Below are 20,336 nucleotides of genomic sequence, written 5' to 3' on the forward strand. Positions count from 1 at the left end.
AAGCGACAGTCTATAAGGGCCATATTTCTTTGCATCGAAACTTTGCGTATCTTTACAACAAATATCAAGTCAAAGTTGTACAACATAATAGAGTTATGATATACGGAGTTTCGACTGCTAATATCAATGAATGGTGCCCTCGGGACTCGAGCTCACTTAGAAATATCATTGAGGTTATATAGTTAGGATAGGCATACCGAAATCCCCAAAGCATTTAGTATACTGCGGGATATTATAGAGGTAAATAAATCTGGTTTGGTGTTTAGTCGCTCGGATAATTTTGATTTTCAATCTAGTTGTGGGCTCGAGTCGCTTGGGATGCGGATGGGATAGGATACTTGGTTTTTCGAATATTGTTTTTCTTTTAGTTTTCTACAACTAGGTATATATCTATTTGTATAATGAATAGGTAGTTATGTTTTGTCTGATACATATTTTGTTTGTAATTGAGTACACAACCGCCCTCTTTGTGAGGCAATTACAGATACACTTGGACGTTTACAAAATTCAAATACAACGAGAACTATTGCATGGTTTAAACAACTCACATCTATATACAAGTTTATTATATCACATACAATTTCTCATCACCCATTTCTGTGCACAATATCTTCACAACAGTTCCAGTTTTTAGTACCGATTCCCTAGTCTCTATAGGTCATGAAAACGTGAATGATACGCATTAACAATTTGGGGTCATAGTTTAACTGTTGTAGTCTGTAATTGTGGCCAGTAATTAGACAGGAGATGGTCCTCGTTTGATATTTGACCCTTCCTTTGGGCTTGTTAAGATTACTGCTTAACTTCAAATTGTCGGAGCCCTAGGTATGGAACATTAACCCTTATCATTTGTGTAAACAGTAGGTCATGAACTTTAAGGTGACTGTTCCTTGATGGAGGGAAATTTGTGCATAGGTTTATAGACAAATTAGATACTGTTGGCATGCTTCTTGATTCGTTTTTCTTTTTGATTATCAGTTAAATATGACTAAGTATAGATTAAAGTTTTTCTTGCTACAATTATTTGAAATTATTATCATTTAATTAATTGTTTTATTCATTTGACCATTCGACGTTCCATAAATTAAATCTTAGGAACTAAATACTTACCTAACTAATAATAGTAACATTACTAAATCCATAAGGAACTCTACACTCTACCACTCATAAGGTTACTCTACATACTCTAATCAATAACTATCTCCTCCAAACTCTACATTTTGTACCCACTACGAGCAGTATCAAATACATTTCGACAGTGTCTTTGTCCAGTTTAAATCAAAAGCTCTCTACATACTTGAATACTCAAAGTGAACCTGTATTCCGTATTGGATTGCAAACAACAGCGACGTTGATTGCGACAGTCGAGTTTCAAAGCTGCAAAGAAAACAAGTGTTGTTCAATCATTTGGTTCGCGATACTCGTGATGTGGTTCACTGGAAAGGGCACGTGGGATAAATATACAGGGATAGGTAGAGACGTGTGGCTGTTTGTAGAGTTAGGTCGGTAGAAATGTTTACTAGTTACATAGTAAAGTGAATATTTGTAAAATGTAGAGTTTTAGCGTAATGAAAAATATCCAAAGAAATGCGAATATGTGGTCAGTATGAGAAGGAAAAGAGATCCATAATTTAATGAAAATAACCCTTTATTTTTTTAGTAGCAAATTGCTTTAAGCAAAATCCGTAAAATATTTTCCTGTACCTATTTCTAACTGCCTTCCTAAACAGCTTCAAATCATATTATCTAATTGTAGAGCAAGTACTAAATCTCTCAATACATGCCAAAATCGGATTATTCCCTTCTGTTCTAAGCCAAGCGAGAGCCACTTGCTAACATAGTTCGACAAAGAATTGCAACTTGTTTCGCCCATAACTCAAATGTTAGCGTTTCTGCAAGAATAGAAGTTAAAAGAACAAAGAATAAACTTTACACAGATAGTTCACGCTCTGTTTCTTTTGCTTTATCTTACTCTTTAGGTAGAAAAGAGGTTTTTGCTACGTCTATGAATAAAAGTAAGTAATTTTCTTGAGTTACGCGGAAATTTAAGGAAAACAGTCATGTGATGCTCTTTTGAAGTAGGTACGAGTATATACTAAATAATTGAATGAGAATAATAGAAATGAAAATGAGGAGTGAAAAAAAGAACAATATTTTGTCTTTAATATGCTTTGTTAAAGTAAGTGAGCTAAGCGGCTCGCTAAGTTTCTAATCGATATAATCTGTAGCTTAGTAATATTGTCAATTAGGAACAAAACATGTATCAGGTTTGTATCAATTTTTGACTATTATTCACATAGAGTTATGGCCATCAAAAAATGTCAGCAGCCCAATCCCATTTTACGTACCCAAAACTATATCTAGCAATACTAAGTAGTAGAGCATATTCATCGTTATTAAAAAAGCTTTTGGCAGATCGCCATAAACTTTAAGTCTTCAATCATAATTCCGACAATATGTTTCGTAACTCACCAGAAAATAACTCTTCAACTTATACCACTATATTATTCAAAGAAAAGAAAAGTAATTTTTGATATCCACGCAATAAAAACGAACAAAATATTAAGCAAAGACTTCGAAAGAAGTTTACTTACAAAGAGTTCGATAAATAAGAAATGTTTTTCTTTGATAACTTCGTTTTGTAAGAGCAGTGTTAATAAAAAGTGCATTTGAGAGGCTGCCCTGACGATCGTCGTTTGTTCTACTCGTGTTATTCAAACTCCTGCTTATAATTGCTCTGGAAATAATTTTATTGCTCAAGTTCGAAATGTTTCGTAAATGTCAACGTGAGTGTTGGTACATTGTTATGATGGAAAGTTACGGTTTTTGGTAGATTTCAGTATTAAATAGTTTGTTAGTAGTAACGAATTTTTAGGAAATGTAGATATGATAAAATACAATTTCGATCAAAAATGACCCTTATTGCTTTCAACTTACAGAATCAAATCAATTAAGCCATATACGAAAAAATAACAATAGCTCCAAAAACACTACTCATCATAGCATTTCAACATAATTATTAACAAAGTCATCACACAGATGCACAATAACAAAAAAAAAACAACAAAAAACTAAATTAGTTTCCAATTAAAAGCACGAGCCAACGGAAATAATGAAACGGGGCGTGGAACGCAATTAAAAATAAATTTCCTCCTGTTTTTAAACAACAATATCCGAACTATCCCATTTTAGGGTTCCGCATGGCGGCAGGTGAACCGCACTCGTTATGTCTCTATCAGCGAGTACTGTAGGCTACAAATGTAGTTGTACGTACAAACGAAAATCAACCTTACTGTATTGATATGAAGTCCTCTATGTTATCTGGTTATTGATTAAGTAGGGCTAGAGAATTGAGAATTGATCTCTCTACAGGGGAAGAAAAATTCGGCGCAAGAAAAAATGTTTTTTTGAAAGAATTTTCGAAATCGGTAAAGCAAAATTTATTTATATTTTAATTGTTATTTAGTTCTAGCTTCTAGCTTATGGTATCGCACGGCTGCACTGGGCAAAACCCTCGCCCAAATCTTTCCATAATTTCCATAACATCTCAAACTCACCTTCGTAGCTTTCGTTCAAACAATGAATTACTTTATACAAATACAAAACTAACAAAATAATTAATTGAATGTATATAATAATAGTTCCCATGTCACGGATAAACGTCAGTTGAAAATAGCCAACGAATATCGATATTTAGCTCCAACAAATTGGTCCCGACAGTTTGTCTGTAGCCCGAGATTTATTGTTACTACACTATCTTAATTAGGGCTTAATTGTATTAATAGGAAACACCATTCCGATAGTAATTGGAAATTATTTTTAGAAATCGATTTATTCGTCGAGAAATTCGAATTGACGAATAGTTTGATAGCAGTTTTTGGTGTAATAATTGACAGGGAGGTATTATGTGACCGATTTATTTTGATTTGTACGTACTCAAAAAAATTAGACGTTATAAGATACATATCTAGAATTTCCAATGCGTTTGACTAGTAAGAAAAAGCTTCTGTTCATATTAAAGAAGGAACAATATCATTTTAATAACTATTAGGAGGCAGGATCTAAAAACCTTACGGGTGACTGTAATAAGTCGGGTTATACCAATAAATATGCTTGAGAAAACATTTATTAAATAAATACTTACGAAGGAACAAGTATACAATAGTACCAAAATTCAAAAAAATTAAAGCAAAACCTAATAAACAGCACTAGTAATTAAAACCTTAAAATCCATAACATTGAAACTACCTCTAAACATAGAATAAGTATTTCAAAAGAAACAATTTGATTGATATTATGTAAATTTTAACCAAAACCCCGAAAAAAAACTTAAAACCATTCCCAAAGGAATCGTCTCTTCTCTCACAAATTGTATGAGCTCCGTTAAATATGTCAAGTGTAACTTACACAGTAACGGGATAACATAACTGAGGTTCATAGCAACTTCGAATACTATCTTGGAGTAGTTCTTAACGTTGTTAGTTGCGCTATGCGGTAATGTGTATCATGCTCGGCTTGTGAAGTATGCAGTGTATTTACATCACGATAAATCATATGAATAGATCTAGGTGATAGGTTGTAATGCAAGTATGCACTAATGGATTCAATGTACAGTCGCGGAACAAGTTAGCGCCTTTGAGGTAGTTGCAGAATTTAGCACTTCTTTATTTATACTTAACTAGCTTTTCACCCGCGTCAATGTCGGTTATAACGCGTTTCCATGAGAACTCTTCAAAAGTCCGGGATAAAAACTATCCTATGTTCTTTCTCAAAGTCAACTCTATCTCTGTACCAAATTTAATTAAAATCGGTTCAGTGGTTTAGACGTGAAAGCGTAACAGACAGACAGACAGATAGACAGAGTTACTTTCGCATTTATAATATTAGTAGCGATTTGATGAGATATTTACGAAAGCGTCATATAATCTTGATAATCTAGCTGCTAAATCAACACAAAATGAATCGAAATAAATGGGAAAAAAATACGAAGGCAATTTCGATCGATATTATTAAAAATATGCACTTCTAGATGTTTCCTAAATTCTTATAACGGATAGAAACACTATTAACCTCTGTAGTATTTCCACCCTCAATTTGCAACACAATGTGTGACCTTTCTTAACCAAAAAAATGTATTGAATTTAATTGATTGTTGATAATACCACACGTCGGGGTTCCATTAAGCCGCGTCGCGTATATTTCGTTGCTTGCCAGTGTACAAAGGTGAAATAAAACATTAATTGCTGTCAGGCGGCGAGGGGCGAGACAAAAGGTTCATTTTTTCGTTACTATTGTACGTACGGGACCCTCCGTCACGGTCTGGGGCAGCCCTGTTTCGGCGCATGAAAAAGCGATGTTGATCGAATTTTTTTTTTCGTTGGACAGCCGAAATTTGTGTCAGTTTTAACGGTGTTATTTACGGCGAGTGCGTTTCAAGTGCAAGTTTTTGATGTAATAATCGATCTTTAAGTAGGGTTGCCATTTTATAGTAGAAGTCCTTGTAACTGATTTATATGAGCGAAAACCCTATTGTGTTGATTTACAATGACATGGTTGGGCCGACAAACAAATTTTCTTGGAACGAAATAACGAGATAGTTTGAACTTATAGCTCATTATTTTCCAAGAACCGAGAAATAAGTTTACATGGACAACATATTATGTACAAAAATCTTACAACTATATTAAATTTCTGTTAATTATATAGACCTAGAATTGTGAGCTAATATTACCTAATCATGAAAATGTTTCAACTAATTTGGCAGGAATTGACAGAACGAGAGATCAGGAACAGCTAAGTTGCTGTCATTTTATACAAGAAGCTTATCTAACTTATCTAAAATTAATATTAAAATACGATATTTAGATATAGTGATATTTTATAGGTAGGATGGCACATCGTGGATGGACGGATGGCACCGCGGGACACAACTAGTATATCCTACATTTTATAACATTCCTATATAATTCCGAACTTATTTCGTGTTACTCTTTCCTAATTAAGAGGAACTTATCTAGGCAATCATTTAAGTTCATAATACGACCTCTTTTATCAACATATATAAAACATAATATTTATTGAGGGATATATTAGTAAGCGCTGTTTAATTAGTACTATAATAAAATTTGAATTTTACTATCTCGAAAACCAATTAAAGTGAGTTCAAACTGGTTTTTATAGTGGGATAGTGGGTGTATAGCTCGCACTCGACGTATGCAGTACTCTAGATTTAGTGATGTGCGTGATATTTTCTTATAATAACTTATTTTATCGATATATATATATATATATACATTTTGTGTGAGTTTAGGATATAGGTCGTATAAGGACTACATATTGTACTTGCTCTGCTTAATTTATGAAAAGTAACTCTACCTTTAACTTAAAAATTAGAATGTTTTTATTATGTTAAATAAGAATCTTCGTAGTGATTAAAAATTATGACAAAACTTGCTCAACACATTTCCGGCGAAGTGCAAAAAAGTTAATAAAAATTTTAATGTTGCGACAAAGAGTATTGTAGAACATTTGTGTTTGTTCCCCAACTGTAGGCAGTATAAGCCAGGAAAAAATAACGAAATTATTTTTAGTTATATTAAGTCAAAAGTACTTAAAAAGTATCGACATGTCCCATCACTAGCGCTCGCAGTTTGACATCGTCGACGGCGCTAGCGTTGCGTCTGACGTGTTTACGGCTTCAAGAGAATTTACAACCTTTTTGTGACTGTCAGATTGGCTGCCAGATAGTTTTACTATTATATTCTTTAATAATATTGGAGTGTATGTCTTTATTATACGTTATACTCGTACTTAAGGTAATATAAAACTGGGTGAATGTGTTAAGGAGGAATATTCCATACTGAATATTACGTAACGATTATTTATTTAGTCTAGTTCCTTTGTGACCCGTTGTGACTCAATAACGTTACGTTCCGAAATACCATTTAAGTTTGAAAAATAATTCTCTTTGCGAACTAATTATGATTTATTAACATATCGTTTCAAATTTTCGCTTATATGAATTTTTCCTCACACATTTACACTCAAATCATCTGCACCGTTTCTATTACAAAGCAATTACTCTTCATTAACAAAGAAATCAAACTAACCCAAATCTAAAAACAAAACATGCCAGCTTCAATAAACACCCGAACCAAAATATTTAGATCGCGTATCTGGATCAAGGATTTAACAGAACACATAATCGCGCAGTAAAATAACGTTTAGCGTTTATGTCTGTCCCTATAAAAATGTTGAGAACCACTCGACATTTATTTGACAGCCCTGCAGCTACGTTCGGCTGTTAACAGGGCCAGTCTATTTATAAATAAGTCTTTTTTTACCACCCTTTAAAATGAACCACAAAATCCGTCAACTAAAAGTTACGCGTTTTTTTGCCGCTAAATAGCTGCCCGTTATGAATGGATTTTAAAATGTCTCATATTTAATCATTGCGTTCCACATGTCGAAAAAATACAACACTAAAAGATATAAAGATAAAAACATTAATATCGTAGCTGGTCAGAAATTATTCAATGCGTAGCATGTAGGCAGTCAGCTACGAGACCGTAGCTATATCGTAGCGGGTGACGTCATCATATTTTTATTTATTTAAATGCGCGAAATATTTGTTGTGCCGTTGCGTCAATATTTGAGCTGTATATTTACCGTCGTAGAGACTCCGTATTTAATATCGTACACCTTTTGTTTTGACAAACAGTCGAGCAAATACTAGGTAGTATTCGGTATACAGATACCTTATACTATATCATAATTGCGGGCTTGGTATCAACACAAATCCAGGTGACCTAGTGGTATTGTTAGTCCGTAATGACGTCACACGCCCTTCAAACTGACTCTTCGCGTAAATTACCGCATACTGTCACGATACTATGAAACTTTCTATTTAAAAATATATTTTATCTCATAATTAGAAATTTACAATCGTATTCGTATATTGTGTATTACCAGACATATTCTTCAGACGCAAAACGATGAAACAAATGTGAAAGTATTGAAATAATTTTTTAATCATACTGAAAATAATAAATAGAAATGAATTACCCATCACAGCATTTATTGTACGTTTCATGACCCTATAGCATTACGTTTTGTATCAGCTAAATTAACAAGACGATAGTATTTTCAAAGAATGAGGTTTTATGTATCTTTCAATATGATTTCTGCAAAATAAGACATATAATATGGTTGTATCAACCTCCAGACGTACTATCAAAAGAAGCTTTTAATGTACTGTTTGCTCTTAGACTTTTGGCATGTTGAATATATACAAAGAAATCATTATTTTATAAAAGTTTAAAATTTTGAAAAAAATTTTAATGTTAACACTACACAGTGCAATTTACAGAGCATTCAGAGTTCCTAATGTAAAAACATTTAATTAATCACTTTGAAAAATCAACCGATATCTTTAATACATTGAGTACCTACCGATGTCAAAACTGCCAAAATACCATTTTTATCAACCAACTTTCCTTATACGTTCGGCTTCCCAATACGATCTCATATTAAATGAACCTTCTACACAAAATCTACAATCTCGTATTCAGACGAGAATAATATGAAAACATTCCGACGCAATTTAATTACAACCGCATCAAGTGTTCCGAAACTTGTTGTTGAATAGATAAGCCAGTACATTGTTTAAGGCGCAGGTCTCACCGTCCTAATCGTGGTCGCACGTGTACACACCGCAACTAATGGCGCTCGGTTTGCGAGACCAAAAGTGGACAGATTGTGTAGTCTGGCCTTATTTGTTTTTGCAGTTCTGTGAAAGATTTAAATGTGTTCTGTTTATTTGTGACGTTTTTTTTTTTCAAAAATTGTAGTTCTACACCGTGATTTTTTAGTCATGATCTGGGCTGCTTTTGTAAGACGACTAAAAAATCACCGTGAGTATGTCACGTTTGAAAAAACAAAAGAGCAAATTTGTTAAAAAGCACAACTTCAAAAAAACCTTTTGATAAATAATATAATGTCGAGTAACTGGTATCTCCGTATCAGTTAAGTCATGGGGGTAATTTTCTTTAAGTAGAAAAGACAGAATAAGTCGATTAATAAGTTATATGTTACGTGATGGAGAAAAGATAAATTTTCTTTTTACGATTTCTTCAAATTTATTATTGTGAATCTTAACCATCTGTAGATCATATTTGTCTATGAGACAAAATTTCCCATTTTCCAAATTCTCCATTTTCAAAACCGAACGAAAACTACTCGTAACAGTCATTGTTTCTACCTCTACCGTAATTGTAAGCTTTATGACGTAAAAGCTTTTTGATTGTAGCTGCAAACATGGATCGCGAGGAAACGTACAAAGGTTTTGTGTTCCAAAAGATTCAGGTGTCCACAAAGTTTTGGGAATCAAAAATTCAGATTATAGTTAAAATATACAGCAAAGCATCATGAGCAAACCTGGATTTCAAATATTTGAATTTGCTCGAACTCGCAACCGTAATATTTAGGTAGAGACACATTACTCGCAGTGGCCCAATTATACGCTGATATTTTATTACTTGTTACGTAAAATATTTCACAAAAGTATTGTTGCTAACGTTAGAAAGTATTTGGAATAAAGAATTGTAGCTTGATTGTTCCCCTGTGAAATCAATGAGTAATGGAAGCACGTCACTGTGGTATCTCTTAGCAATCCCTAGGGACGTCAATATGACAATACTCTCAAGCTTTAATAAATATACCGAAAACGTAAAGATATTTAGGATAAAAATACCTAATGAATGATCGTGTTCTGTTTTAAAGAAAAATCAATCCCGCACGTTGAGTTACAGTTCCTCGTAGATTCAACTGCAATTGAAGGTTATTTATTAGATCCAAAATTATTCTAAACATAGTGGTTTCTTAGGTTTACGCGAATGTTAGACATTGAAATGCAGGTATCATGGTCACGGGCAAAGGTTTCGAAACGTCGGGAACTAAAATCTAAAATTAAACCGCGAAAAAGTCCGTAAAAGTAGTTTCATTTCAATTATTCTAAACATGACGGACGTACTTCTGTACTCTAAAACTCAAGACAGGTGTCTTTTTTATATATTTGTAATAAGCACTGTTTTGATTGAATATAACGTATTCCTGTTCTCAAGATGAACACTCAACACACCATACTCATTGTTTACTCATTGTAAAGAAAAGAGGTTTCTAATTTCGGATAAAGCAGTATCCCAAAAGCCTCTGGACAAAAATTGGGAAAGATTATTTCCCTAATGATTTATCCCATGCACATAACCGTGTTATAATAATAGCTCTACATAACGCTAATGTCCAGTTACTTCTCTTGTCAAACCTGTGGTAAGAATATGTCGCTCTCGTGTCGGTCTGTTCAGGCATGAAAGGCGTTGCATCACAGACACCATCATATAAATCGTCTGCAATAGATGAAAAGGCCGTTGACTCTACATAACACTAAACTCACCATCTTGCTTGACAGTATTTCCTAGCGGCCCGCAGCTTGCGACCCAGACGACCAGTATCCATCGCAGCATGAGCCCAGCCCTGCTCCTCAGCAGCTCCGGCTGGTTGTGGAAGTGACGGGCCGTCGGCCGCGGTCGCGTTGCCATGGTGATACCATTAAACTTGATACCATTGGTGGTGGTTCACATTGCTTGTTTTACCTGTGGGAAAGGTGTTCCTTTTAGTACATAGTTTTTGAAGTCTAAGAGTTAAAACAAATTCTTAATTTTATTGTAGACATATGACAATCGCATTGTGGAAGGTCATCCATGTTTAGTACTTTGATTAATAATGTGCGCGCAATGTGGTGTGGTTTATTTAGAGTTGGTTCATATTGATTATTTTAGGAAAAGTTCTTGCAGTTTTCCTAACAGTAGTAAACATAAGTGATGGAACTAATTGAATTCCAGCTTCATAACTATACAGTTTAGGTCCAATTTAATTTGCATGCTCTAATTTCTCTTCTCATATTCTTCGAGTAATAATTTAAATATATTTAATAACAAAATCACCGACCTTAACAAATTGACTCAAATTTTGAGGCAGCAACGTGCCGTATCGTAGCTTGTGGCATCAGTAAATTAAAAAGCCTACAGATATGAATATTAGGGGAATTTTAAGCTAGGTCATTTAAAGTAGTTCACAAAATTGTGAAGCTAAAGAGGACAGGCTATCAGTTAGTAGAGCTACTTCTTTTTTTTCTCAGTTTCATACCGGGAAATTGATCAATATCGAAGACAGTTGTATTTTTAAGACCATTACTGAGCTATACCGACAGCATTGTCGATGAGGTAGTAAAAGTCCTCAAGTATGTACATAGTAAAATACGTTATAGACATCAGTACTGCCAATAGTTACACATGGATCAGACGCGCGTGTTAGATACAGGGGTGAACAATTTGCTTTCATTCAAAACACTGAATAGGAGCGTGAACAGCTTCTAGCATCCTCCAAAAATATAATATGAGATTTTGGACTAAAACCATGAGCAAAAACAAAGAGCCAGCATAATATCTTGATATATTTTGTATCGACACAGTTCCGATATTGATGCTCACACGATCTTATCTCGAGATTGCGATCTCCCTCGTAGGCCGGGCTTTGGGCAGGCAACTTGCCAAATCTTGAGAACTGCAGTTTTCCTACTGCTGACTTAACAGGAATGTATGAACAATACATATTTCTGTTATTAATCTTTTGGGATGAGGATTTGGTTTTATTAGAGCTGGTAGAGTATGGTATATTTTCTTCTACGTTGGTAAGTTTAAGACTTGGATGAGCGTTTTGCCCATCCATTCGGATATTGTGTCGTCGGGCTAGGAGACTTAATTTGTGGGGATGTAGAAAGTACTAGACAAAACGTCACATTTTTTTTATAAATTCTGAAAAAAGTAAGAAGGATTTTTTTATAGTTTTTTTGTATTACTTAATAAAGAAAAAACCGAAAGTTCCAGAAAAAAAACTATTTCAACTTCGTAATCTTATAAAACGTATACGTACATAAATACATAAAATAGTTTCCACATTTCTCTCGCCTTTATTTTCTGAATAATTTCCATCGCCGGCATATCTCAGTATATTTTATTTACTATACATTTTGTTTTAGAATGCAGGCTTCTACGGAAATCGACCTGCAGGTTGTTTCCGCAGCACTCCAGTGTCCCGTTGAATAAACAGAAATGTTCTGTGAATTGTCTTGGTAATTTTTGCTCTTATTTCAAAGATTGGCAGAACTGTTATTTAGTTCTTTATTTAAGGAAAACAGTTAATTAAGCTAATCTAGATGTTTCAGAATTATATTTATTTTTCTTTTATCTTAAACATACCTACCAATGTTATTATTATATGCGAGTGTTAATCATATTATATATTCTGGGGTCCACCTGGACTGGCTGTAGCTCGCGGAAAGCCGCGAGCTATAGGTACCTACATCAATTGATGTCAGTAGGGTATCGGCTACCTCCACAACAAATTTCATCGAAATCGGTCCAGCCATTTTGGAGCGAACAGGAGAATAAACACTCACATACTTTCGAATTTATATTCGTGTGATCTGATCATATCGAACATCTGTCATATAATCATAAGCTTATGTCGTTGTATTAAGAGTACAAAAATGACTTGTTCAAAAGTAGTACAACAGATCATCAACTCAGGCTTTTGTTGATAAGTTACAAACTTGATATACTCATAAAGCCTTCATAAAGACAGGTAATACATGGACTGCGGTCTTGAAAAGAGTATTCATGCTTATAATAGCCTCTCTGTATGTTAACTCAATGCAAATAACTGCAATTTATTTAATAGTCCTTGTAGAAAGAGATGATTGTCAATAGTATTTAATTAAGTAAATTATAAGGACAGATTGTCGAGTCGAAATGTTGATTTAAGCTTTTGTACAATTGCGGAAAAAATGTTTTCTTGTATTGAGAATGTTGTATGAATAATTAAAATATTTAATTTCTATGAAATTTAGGTTCACTTTGTAATAGTTTAAGTAAGTAAGGAAGTTCTAACGTTTTTCTTCTTAAAACACATAGCATTATCTACGCAAATACATCTTACTCTATCAGATAGAAACCGTGGCTACATAAATAAGAAACGAAGAGACACTTAAAAATTCTTAGTAAATAACTTACCCAAAGCTGATAAAACTTTAAAAATAATATTAGAATAAATATCGGAGCTTTGAACTCGAGTAACATCGAAGTTTGTTTTAATAAGACGACAACCTCCTTAGATGCTATCGTAATTTAATAATAAACTTTATAAACGGCAGAGCTGTTGTATAATTTTAGTTCTTTAGTGCCACGATAGAGCAATTTTGCTATACCACTGGCTGGTTATAAGTGGCCTGCAGTGATTGTGCCTAATTAACACATAAAAAAGAAAATTAAGTTGTAGTAAAACTGAAAACAAAAAGCATGTGCCATTTTATATAATTCTGGTAGTTAATTTAATTCTTTATTTTTATAAAGCATTACATTTTTTTTTTCTATTTCAATTGTTTTGATGTCCATAATTGTTTTATAAGCTAGGGTCGCATATCGGCTCTAAGCTGTGAGCATTTGTATTGTTGTTAATATTGTTTTTCTATAAAAGCTTATGTGCTGATTGTGCTATCTTCTCCAATGTTATTTACGTGAAGATTGTTCCCAGGGATGGATATTTTTCCATAGAAAATCAATTAATAGTTTTCAGTCTTGCAACCCATGCAAAACTGTCGACACACGGTTTTATTTTATTTTTGATAATGATTTGCAAAATTATAATTAAATATAGAAATATCGAGGATTCAGTAAAACTTTTGGTTGCGAACAGAACTACGATATTGTATAAAAATAAAAACAAAGAAAATTACTACCTCAGTCTCACATAAAGCTATCCCAATTAAGATTTAAAGAAGCGGGAGCAATCATGCGCTAAAGCCTTATATCAGAATGACCTACAAACGATCACGCACACCCTAAAATTTATTATCGTAATAGTAATATGATTGAACACATCGTGATCGTAATTTCGAGCGTGGTTCCATGTCTAATAATGTTATTTTTGTTCCACCAATCAGGTGATCGCGTGTCGGGGGAATAATCCTCGCCACTTACCGTTTACGGTTACTGCGCACTTTATCTCGATGGGACAAGGTCGTAATTTGAATGGTTCTTGGTAATATAAATTTGTTCTTTTATCACAAAACTTGGTAGTATAGTGAGTTATCGTGTTGCCATTGTCTCGAAATGTCGCACTGATCGAGTGTTTTATTCTTTACTGGAATTTTAGTGGATCGAAATAGATTGCGTTTAATATTGCAGTTCAAGGAATCGAAATGCGCCGCGGATCAGAAATAGCTCCGACTAATGGACGAAAAGAAATGTATGACGCTTTTTGTCCGGCGTATGATAATGGAGGAGTAATAATGTCAATATCCAAGAATATGTAATGCGATTGTCTTTTAGTATGCTGTATCTGCTACTTGATGCAAAAAATGTTACTAGTAAAATTGCAATGTGTAAAATCTCTAAGACTTGCGAATCACATTAAAATGGGATAAAAATCCTTTTTATGCAAACCCTTTTTTAATATTTTTTTTATTTATTTATTTATTCAGAACAAAGGCATACAATTATCGAAAATCAACAAAATCGCCAAACTGTATAACAGTTTGTTGGCGATAATATCGCTCATTTTTACAAAGTGTCTAGTCTAATAAACAGTGTCTAGTCCATACCTAAGCTTGGCTATCTATGTATCTAGCTTCAATACAGTCCTCAAAACAGCCAACACTGTACTGCCATCCACCATTGAAATCCACCTCCCCGAAATACACAAAATATGTTCCAATCCACCCCGTCATCCGACCTCGCCAACCTAATTACACGATCAACCGCTACAAGGTAAAACTCGGAAAAGTTTCTGACCTTCAAGCTTCTTATTTCTTTTGCCATTTACTGGCGTATTTATGTAATTCCCCGTATATGTAGGTTTCTAAGAGATTTATTGGTGGGTAAACATTGATCCTTATTCTGTATAGAAAATGTGAAGTTTCTTGTAGTTTTGTTTCTATGAATGGGAATAAATGAAGAAAGAAATCTTTGGTTTGGAGTAAACTTGCGATGGATGTTGGTTATGTGAAATTATAGTATAGGCTTATCTGAAGATGCTGATCTGCCAGAAGCAACTAAAACTGATTTTTTAAATATATTTAATGGCATCCTAATGGACTATGTCACATAAGCCACACAAAAGCAGTAGCAATAATTTAGCGATATCGAAACCAAATTGTCATGTTGTCTTTGTAAAAATTCAGCACACATCAATATCGCAAAATTAACTCCATCACTGGTCTTTTGCAAGTTATAATAGCTGCGGGCTTATTCGATTTGGTTCCACTAATATTAGCTTAGGTGATTCAAAAATATTATTGAAACCGGTATGAATGAAGCAGATACTTTAACATTAAAATAGAATGACGTCATAAAACATTTTAAACATCTTATAAATGTTTACGTCCGTGTTGATGGATTACCAACTCGTTATTCGGTACTTTATGTTACTTACGAGATTTTTAAAGCCAATAAAGTACTTAAAATTATTATGACGTCATAAAACATGATTTACGTTGGCTTTGAGATTTTAATGTATATTTTCTGGTCTATTGTAGCTGCTAGCTGTTTATTTTGATAGTGTTTAAATAGTACAGTTAGCACATAGATCAAGACACTAAGAGAGTTTGTCTTAGGGGACTTTTTGGTTCCAAATCCCTTTGGATTTGGAACCAAAAAGTCCCCTAGTAAAAATCTAAATCTATTACTGGGACTCCACCCAGTCTGCCAAGGCTGTATCTCATAAACTGTTAAAAGTTTAGTTTTTTGTGTATTTAAAATCAGGGTTCAGCAATAATTTCTGCAGTTATTAATTCGATGGGAAACCTCTTTAGAAAAATGTTTGTTGTATAGTTAGTACTCTCAATGTCGATAGATAGTATTTGGTTCTGCATTTCACCATTTGTTACTACCAAACCATTCAAAGATAAATTTGAAATCAGCAAAAAAGTGCAAACAAAAACTAAACCACATTTTTACACTTCAGAACACTTTAAGAACATAATTGATTTTTTAACACACCGTACCTAACTACAAAAGGCAATAACAAAAAACTATCCCAATCATCTACCAATACATGTACCAATATTGATGAAGAGATAACATCCATTGCTAATTTTGTTAACAAGACATAAATAGGCGCGGTGAGTTAATCCTTAATGTAGATCGAAATTGCGCCAACATTGGGGTTGTTTGGCCCTATTGTTGGCAGGTAGACGATTTACACAATACCAAGGAGGTTTCATATCTTCCCATGCCTATTGATTCGTCAAATATTCGAGATGTTTGGAATGCTCTCGAATTGAAGTTGTTTAGTGAGCATTGTTGGCTTGTGTGGGAGTATTTTTATAATCTTTTTTTTTACTGTTACTCTTTTTGTGTTTGTTAAGCAATGATCTCGTTCGAGTTTTAATAGTGTTATGGTGTGGGCGAGGTTTTAATGTAAGCGTTAAAGAAGCTGAAAATGATGTGGTTATTTAGACATTATTGCAAAGAAATCTTATTCTCCTGAGGGTCTTAGCGAAGCTTATCTTTCCTACTTCGAATTTCCAAAATTGCTAAATAAATTAAAAAACTGGAGATTCAGGGAAAGAAGATTTAAAATCCATGGTAAAATTTCTTTTCTGTCTGTAACAACTTTTCTTGCAATCGGATACGACTATGAGCAAGAAATATGATAAAAGTAATGGAGATATTCCAATTTAAAATATATTAAAAACATAATATATGACTTGTGCACATCTAAACTAAAAAAAACAAGTAATTACTGTTCATTGCAGCTAACAAGCGTCTTAGAAGAACTTAGTTAAAAAAACAGAACGGTACTCTACAGCAACGACAATCTTGAATTTCCATATATTTACTTAACCAACACGTTATACTTGGAACCATAGAAAGCAGGAAAAAGACCAAGCCCATACATTCCTGAACCAACTCATCACACACTGAATGAATCTCTTCAATATAAGGAAAAGCTCTTATTCCACATCTGTATTGTTACCAATCCCGTTTTACGATACCAATCATATTATTATGTCATGTCGACCAACCATAAACATCGGCAATCAGTATTATTGGTGTCTATGGTAACTATTGTTTAGAGCCATAGATATAGGTTGTATAGGTCGGTGAGTCAAACGGACTGTTTCGAGACCAGTGCGTGAATTACCGTTTTATGACTAAAAATATACAATTTAACTAAAATCGAACAATTATTTGGAAGAAAATGACCGATACTTCACGTCGAATGGAAATAACCATCAAAATATTTTTAGTTACTTTGAGTTATTTATTTCAGTATTCAGTAACAATATTGTCAACAAAAATGTCACAATTAGTATCTAGTAGTAGTAGTATATATCACTACAGTGCATCGAAAGGTGTAACCATGGAAAGTGATAAAGAAACGAATAATTTTCAAAACAAGAAAATGACAAGGCCCCGATTCTGCTATTCTACAATGGCCGATGAATGAATGGCAATTGGATTAAATTTGAAATTACTACTATTCTCTAAGCATTTTGCCAATACAATAATTGGAAGTTAGTTATATTGACCTTGGGTGTACCGTCCCGTACTGAATTTCCAATTATTTTGCAGGAAAAGATACAAAAAATTTCGTTTTAACGCAATTTTCATTCATTCATCGGCCATTGTAAATAGCAGGATTGGGGCCCAGGTCTGATACCACGAATCATCAAACAGCAAAGACACAGTTACTAACGCACCTTGTATTCTCAAAAAAAGATGAAATCCAAATTCAATAGGAAACGAAACATGCACAAAAAGTTCACACTTAAAAGTTGCCATGAAGTACACAAAAAAAGAACAATAAACTACCGTACGGTTAAGAAGCATAATTGCATACAAAAGAAGCGAATGGAATAATATTTTGTTTTCTTTAAAATAACAGTGTTAAACTCCATATTAAGGTGAATGATTCTAACACATAATAACAAAATTTATTGTTTTTTTACATATTTATTTAACCTATAAAAGTTTATTTCACCTCTTAAAAGTCTAAAAATTCAAATACACATAGTATATCATTCGAAATCAGCTTACAAATTATCATACAGCCGGTTAATAAAAAACTGAAATAAGTATAAATAAACAATAAAGCCGTCTGCCCACTAATCCGTATGATTCATGACAACCGGTTTGAATGCACCTTTACTTTGAGTATTAGAATGTTAGGCAGGTGTTAGTTTTTTGCTTTTTCGTTATTCAATTGAATATTTTTTCCGTACTATTTATTGTGACATTTGAAAGGTTGGTTTAGAATTTGTTTGTTTTTAGTAACAGAAATTTTCTTGTAACGATCTCTTGCTTCAAATACTATTATTTCAAGGTAGAGAAAGTGAAACTTGCGTATTCAATTCGCGTATGCAATTTAAAACTATGAAATGTAACTCTTGATCTTATACGAAATGTTAAATAAACAATTATTCAATTCAAGTACTTATAACATAAGTAAATGCTATTCGATTTTAAATTCCAAAAAAAATTCCAAATGAATATATGCTATACACACAGAGAGATATAAATTTCATGTTTGTAGAAACAAAAGCGCAAAGCCTTTTTGCTTTGTTTACCCTTATGTCATGAGTACAAATGTAATTCTATGCAGATATAGGAGTAAGCACGACTCATCTAGGTACAGTCGACTGCAAAAATTATATTGAATTCAGAGATCTATAAATAAGGTAACATAATTTATGATCTATAAAACTAAATCGCTCTTAATGCTCTATATTATAGATCGATCCATTGAAATGGGTGTTCGCCAGTAGATGAATGTTGTATTACAGACGTAACAGAAAGTCTAACTTATTTCAAAGACGTACATATTTGAGAAATTTGTTATATTTTATTGATGAAATGCTAAATGAAATGAAATAAAATGCTTTATTCGTACTTAAAAGTCATATGTTCCAAATGTCGTTACAAAATATTCATAATTTATTCTTATCCAAGTTAAGCTACTATATCAACTGCATCTCAACGCACGGTAACCATTAAAGTCATCATTTCAATTCACACTTAACTTTTGTACGCGACTCTACAATTGCTATTCTCGAAGCGTATAACACTTTTGAATATTAAACAAGATACAAATCTCACGACAAGACTCTAGTTGCCATTTACAAGTAATAATAGATTTAATGCTGTACATATACATTTTAGATGTAGCTACTTAGTGTGATATGTTGGCAATCCTCCAAAACCTTTACCTAATCAATGAAGAACTGTAATGTGGGTATTTTTGTATTTTGCACATATACCACGTGGAGGTAAGTAATTAGGAGGTTTAAGTAATCATTTCATATACACAGGCATATTAACATACTCACATAAATACAAGTTCAAATTAAATTATTATTTGTTTATTATTTCACCTACTTTTTCAATTTTGTTTTATAAATAACCGTGTTTTAACAAAGTGTTTTGGGAACTTCCACCACTCACGCAAAGATACAATTACATATTAAAACTTACTTTATTATTTTTAGATGTAAGAAAAGTAAGAATTTTCCGACTTTATTTTCATGTTCAAATAAAGTGCATCTTCTATCTAAGTGCAAATTATTCTCTACATCATTTCCATCTTACTCCTAGTCTAAGGTTATGCAGTGCTCTTTTTTAGGCAAAACAAATCCTTATTTCTCGGGTGTTATTATATTTATGACGCAAGAAATTCCATGCCAAAGTATTAGATAAAAAAAAAACAGAATGCCAAACGTAACTTTAATTAGGTAAATTCTATTTTGTATGTATTTCATACACATAAAAATAAATAAACAATGAACGAAATAAAACATTTACATTACACGGCGTCGTTCAAACCACTTAATGGGTTTAAGTAATAAATAGAACACCCATTAACAATTGGTAATTATGTCATTACCCTCGCCACAGAAATAACAGTTCCTTGACTAAATAATATATGTGGGAATACACATGTGATACGACACATCTTAACAATGCTTAGCCCGTGGTTTCACTCACATTACTGGTTACAATAAAATAAACTGTCTGTGGAAAACTTGCTGACGATTTCTACACTACTATATCCATACAATGGTTTAAACTGATTTATTCCAGTGTACAGAATTGAAAAGGCTTATCTCCCGATTTGAGGAATTTACTCATAATTTACTTGTAAATATCACTTATCTACCACTACAAATAAGCATACAAAAGCTTTCCTGACCAAATATTTATAACTATAATAAAATATCTTTA

General features: G+C 33.1%; 1 protein-coding gene across 2 annotated transcripts in view; it reads right to left on the bottom strand.

The window, feature by feature from the left end:
* The window catches only part of LOC113495275, a 114,644-nt gene that overhangs the window by 71,116 nt on the left and 23,192 nt on the right, over nt 1–20,336 (bottom strand). For both annotated transcript variants that reach the window (XM_026873940.1, XM_026873941.1), the window contains exon 2: nt 10,451–10,649. In XM_026873940.1, the coding sequence (XP_026729741.1) occupies nt 10,451–10,595 (145 nt within the window). In that variant the 5' untranslated portion in view covers nt 10,596–10,649. The remainder of the gene's footprint in view (nt 1–10,450; nt 10,650–20,336) is intronic.

This window comes from Trichoplusia ni, chromosome 6 (assembly GCF_003590095.1).
Source record: "Trichoplusia ni isolate ovarian cell line Hi5 chromosome 6, tn1, whole genome shotgun sequence".
Taxonomy (NCBI): Eukaryota; Metazoa; Arthropoda; class Insecta; order Lepidoptera; family Noctuidae; genus Trichoplusia; species Trichoplusia ni.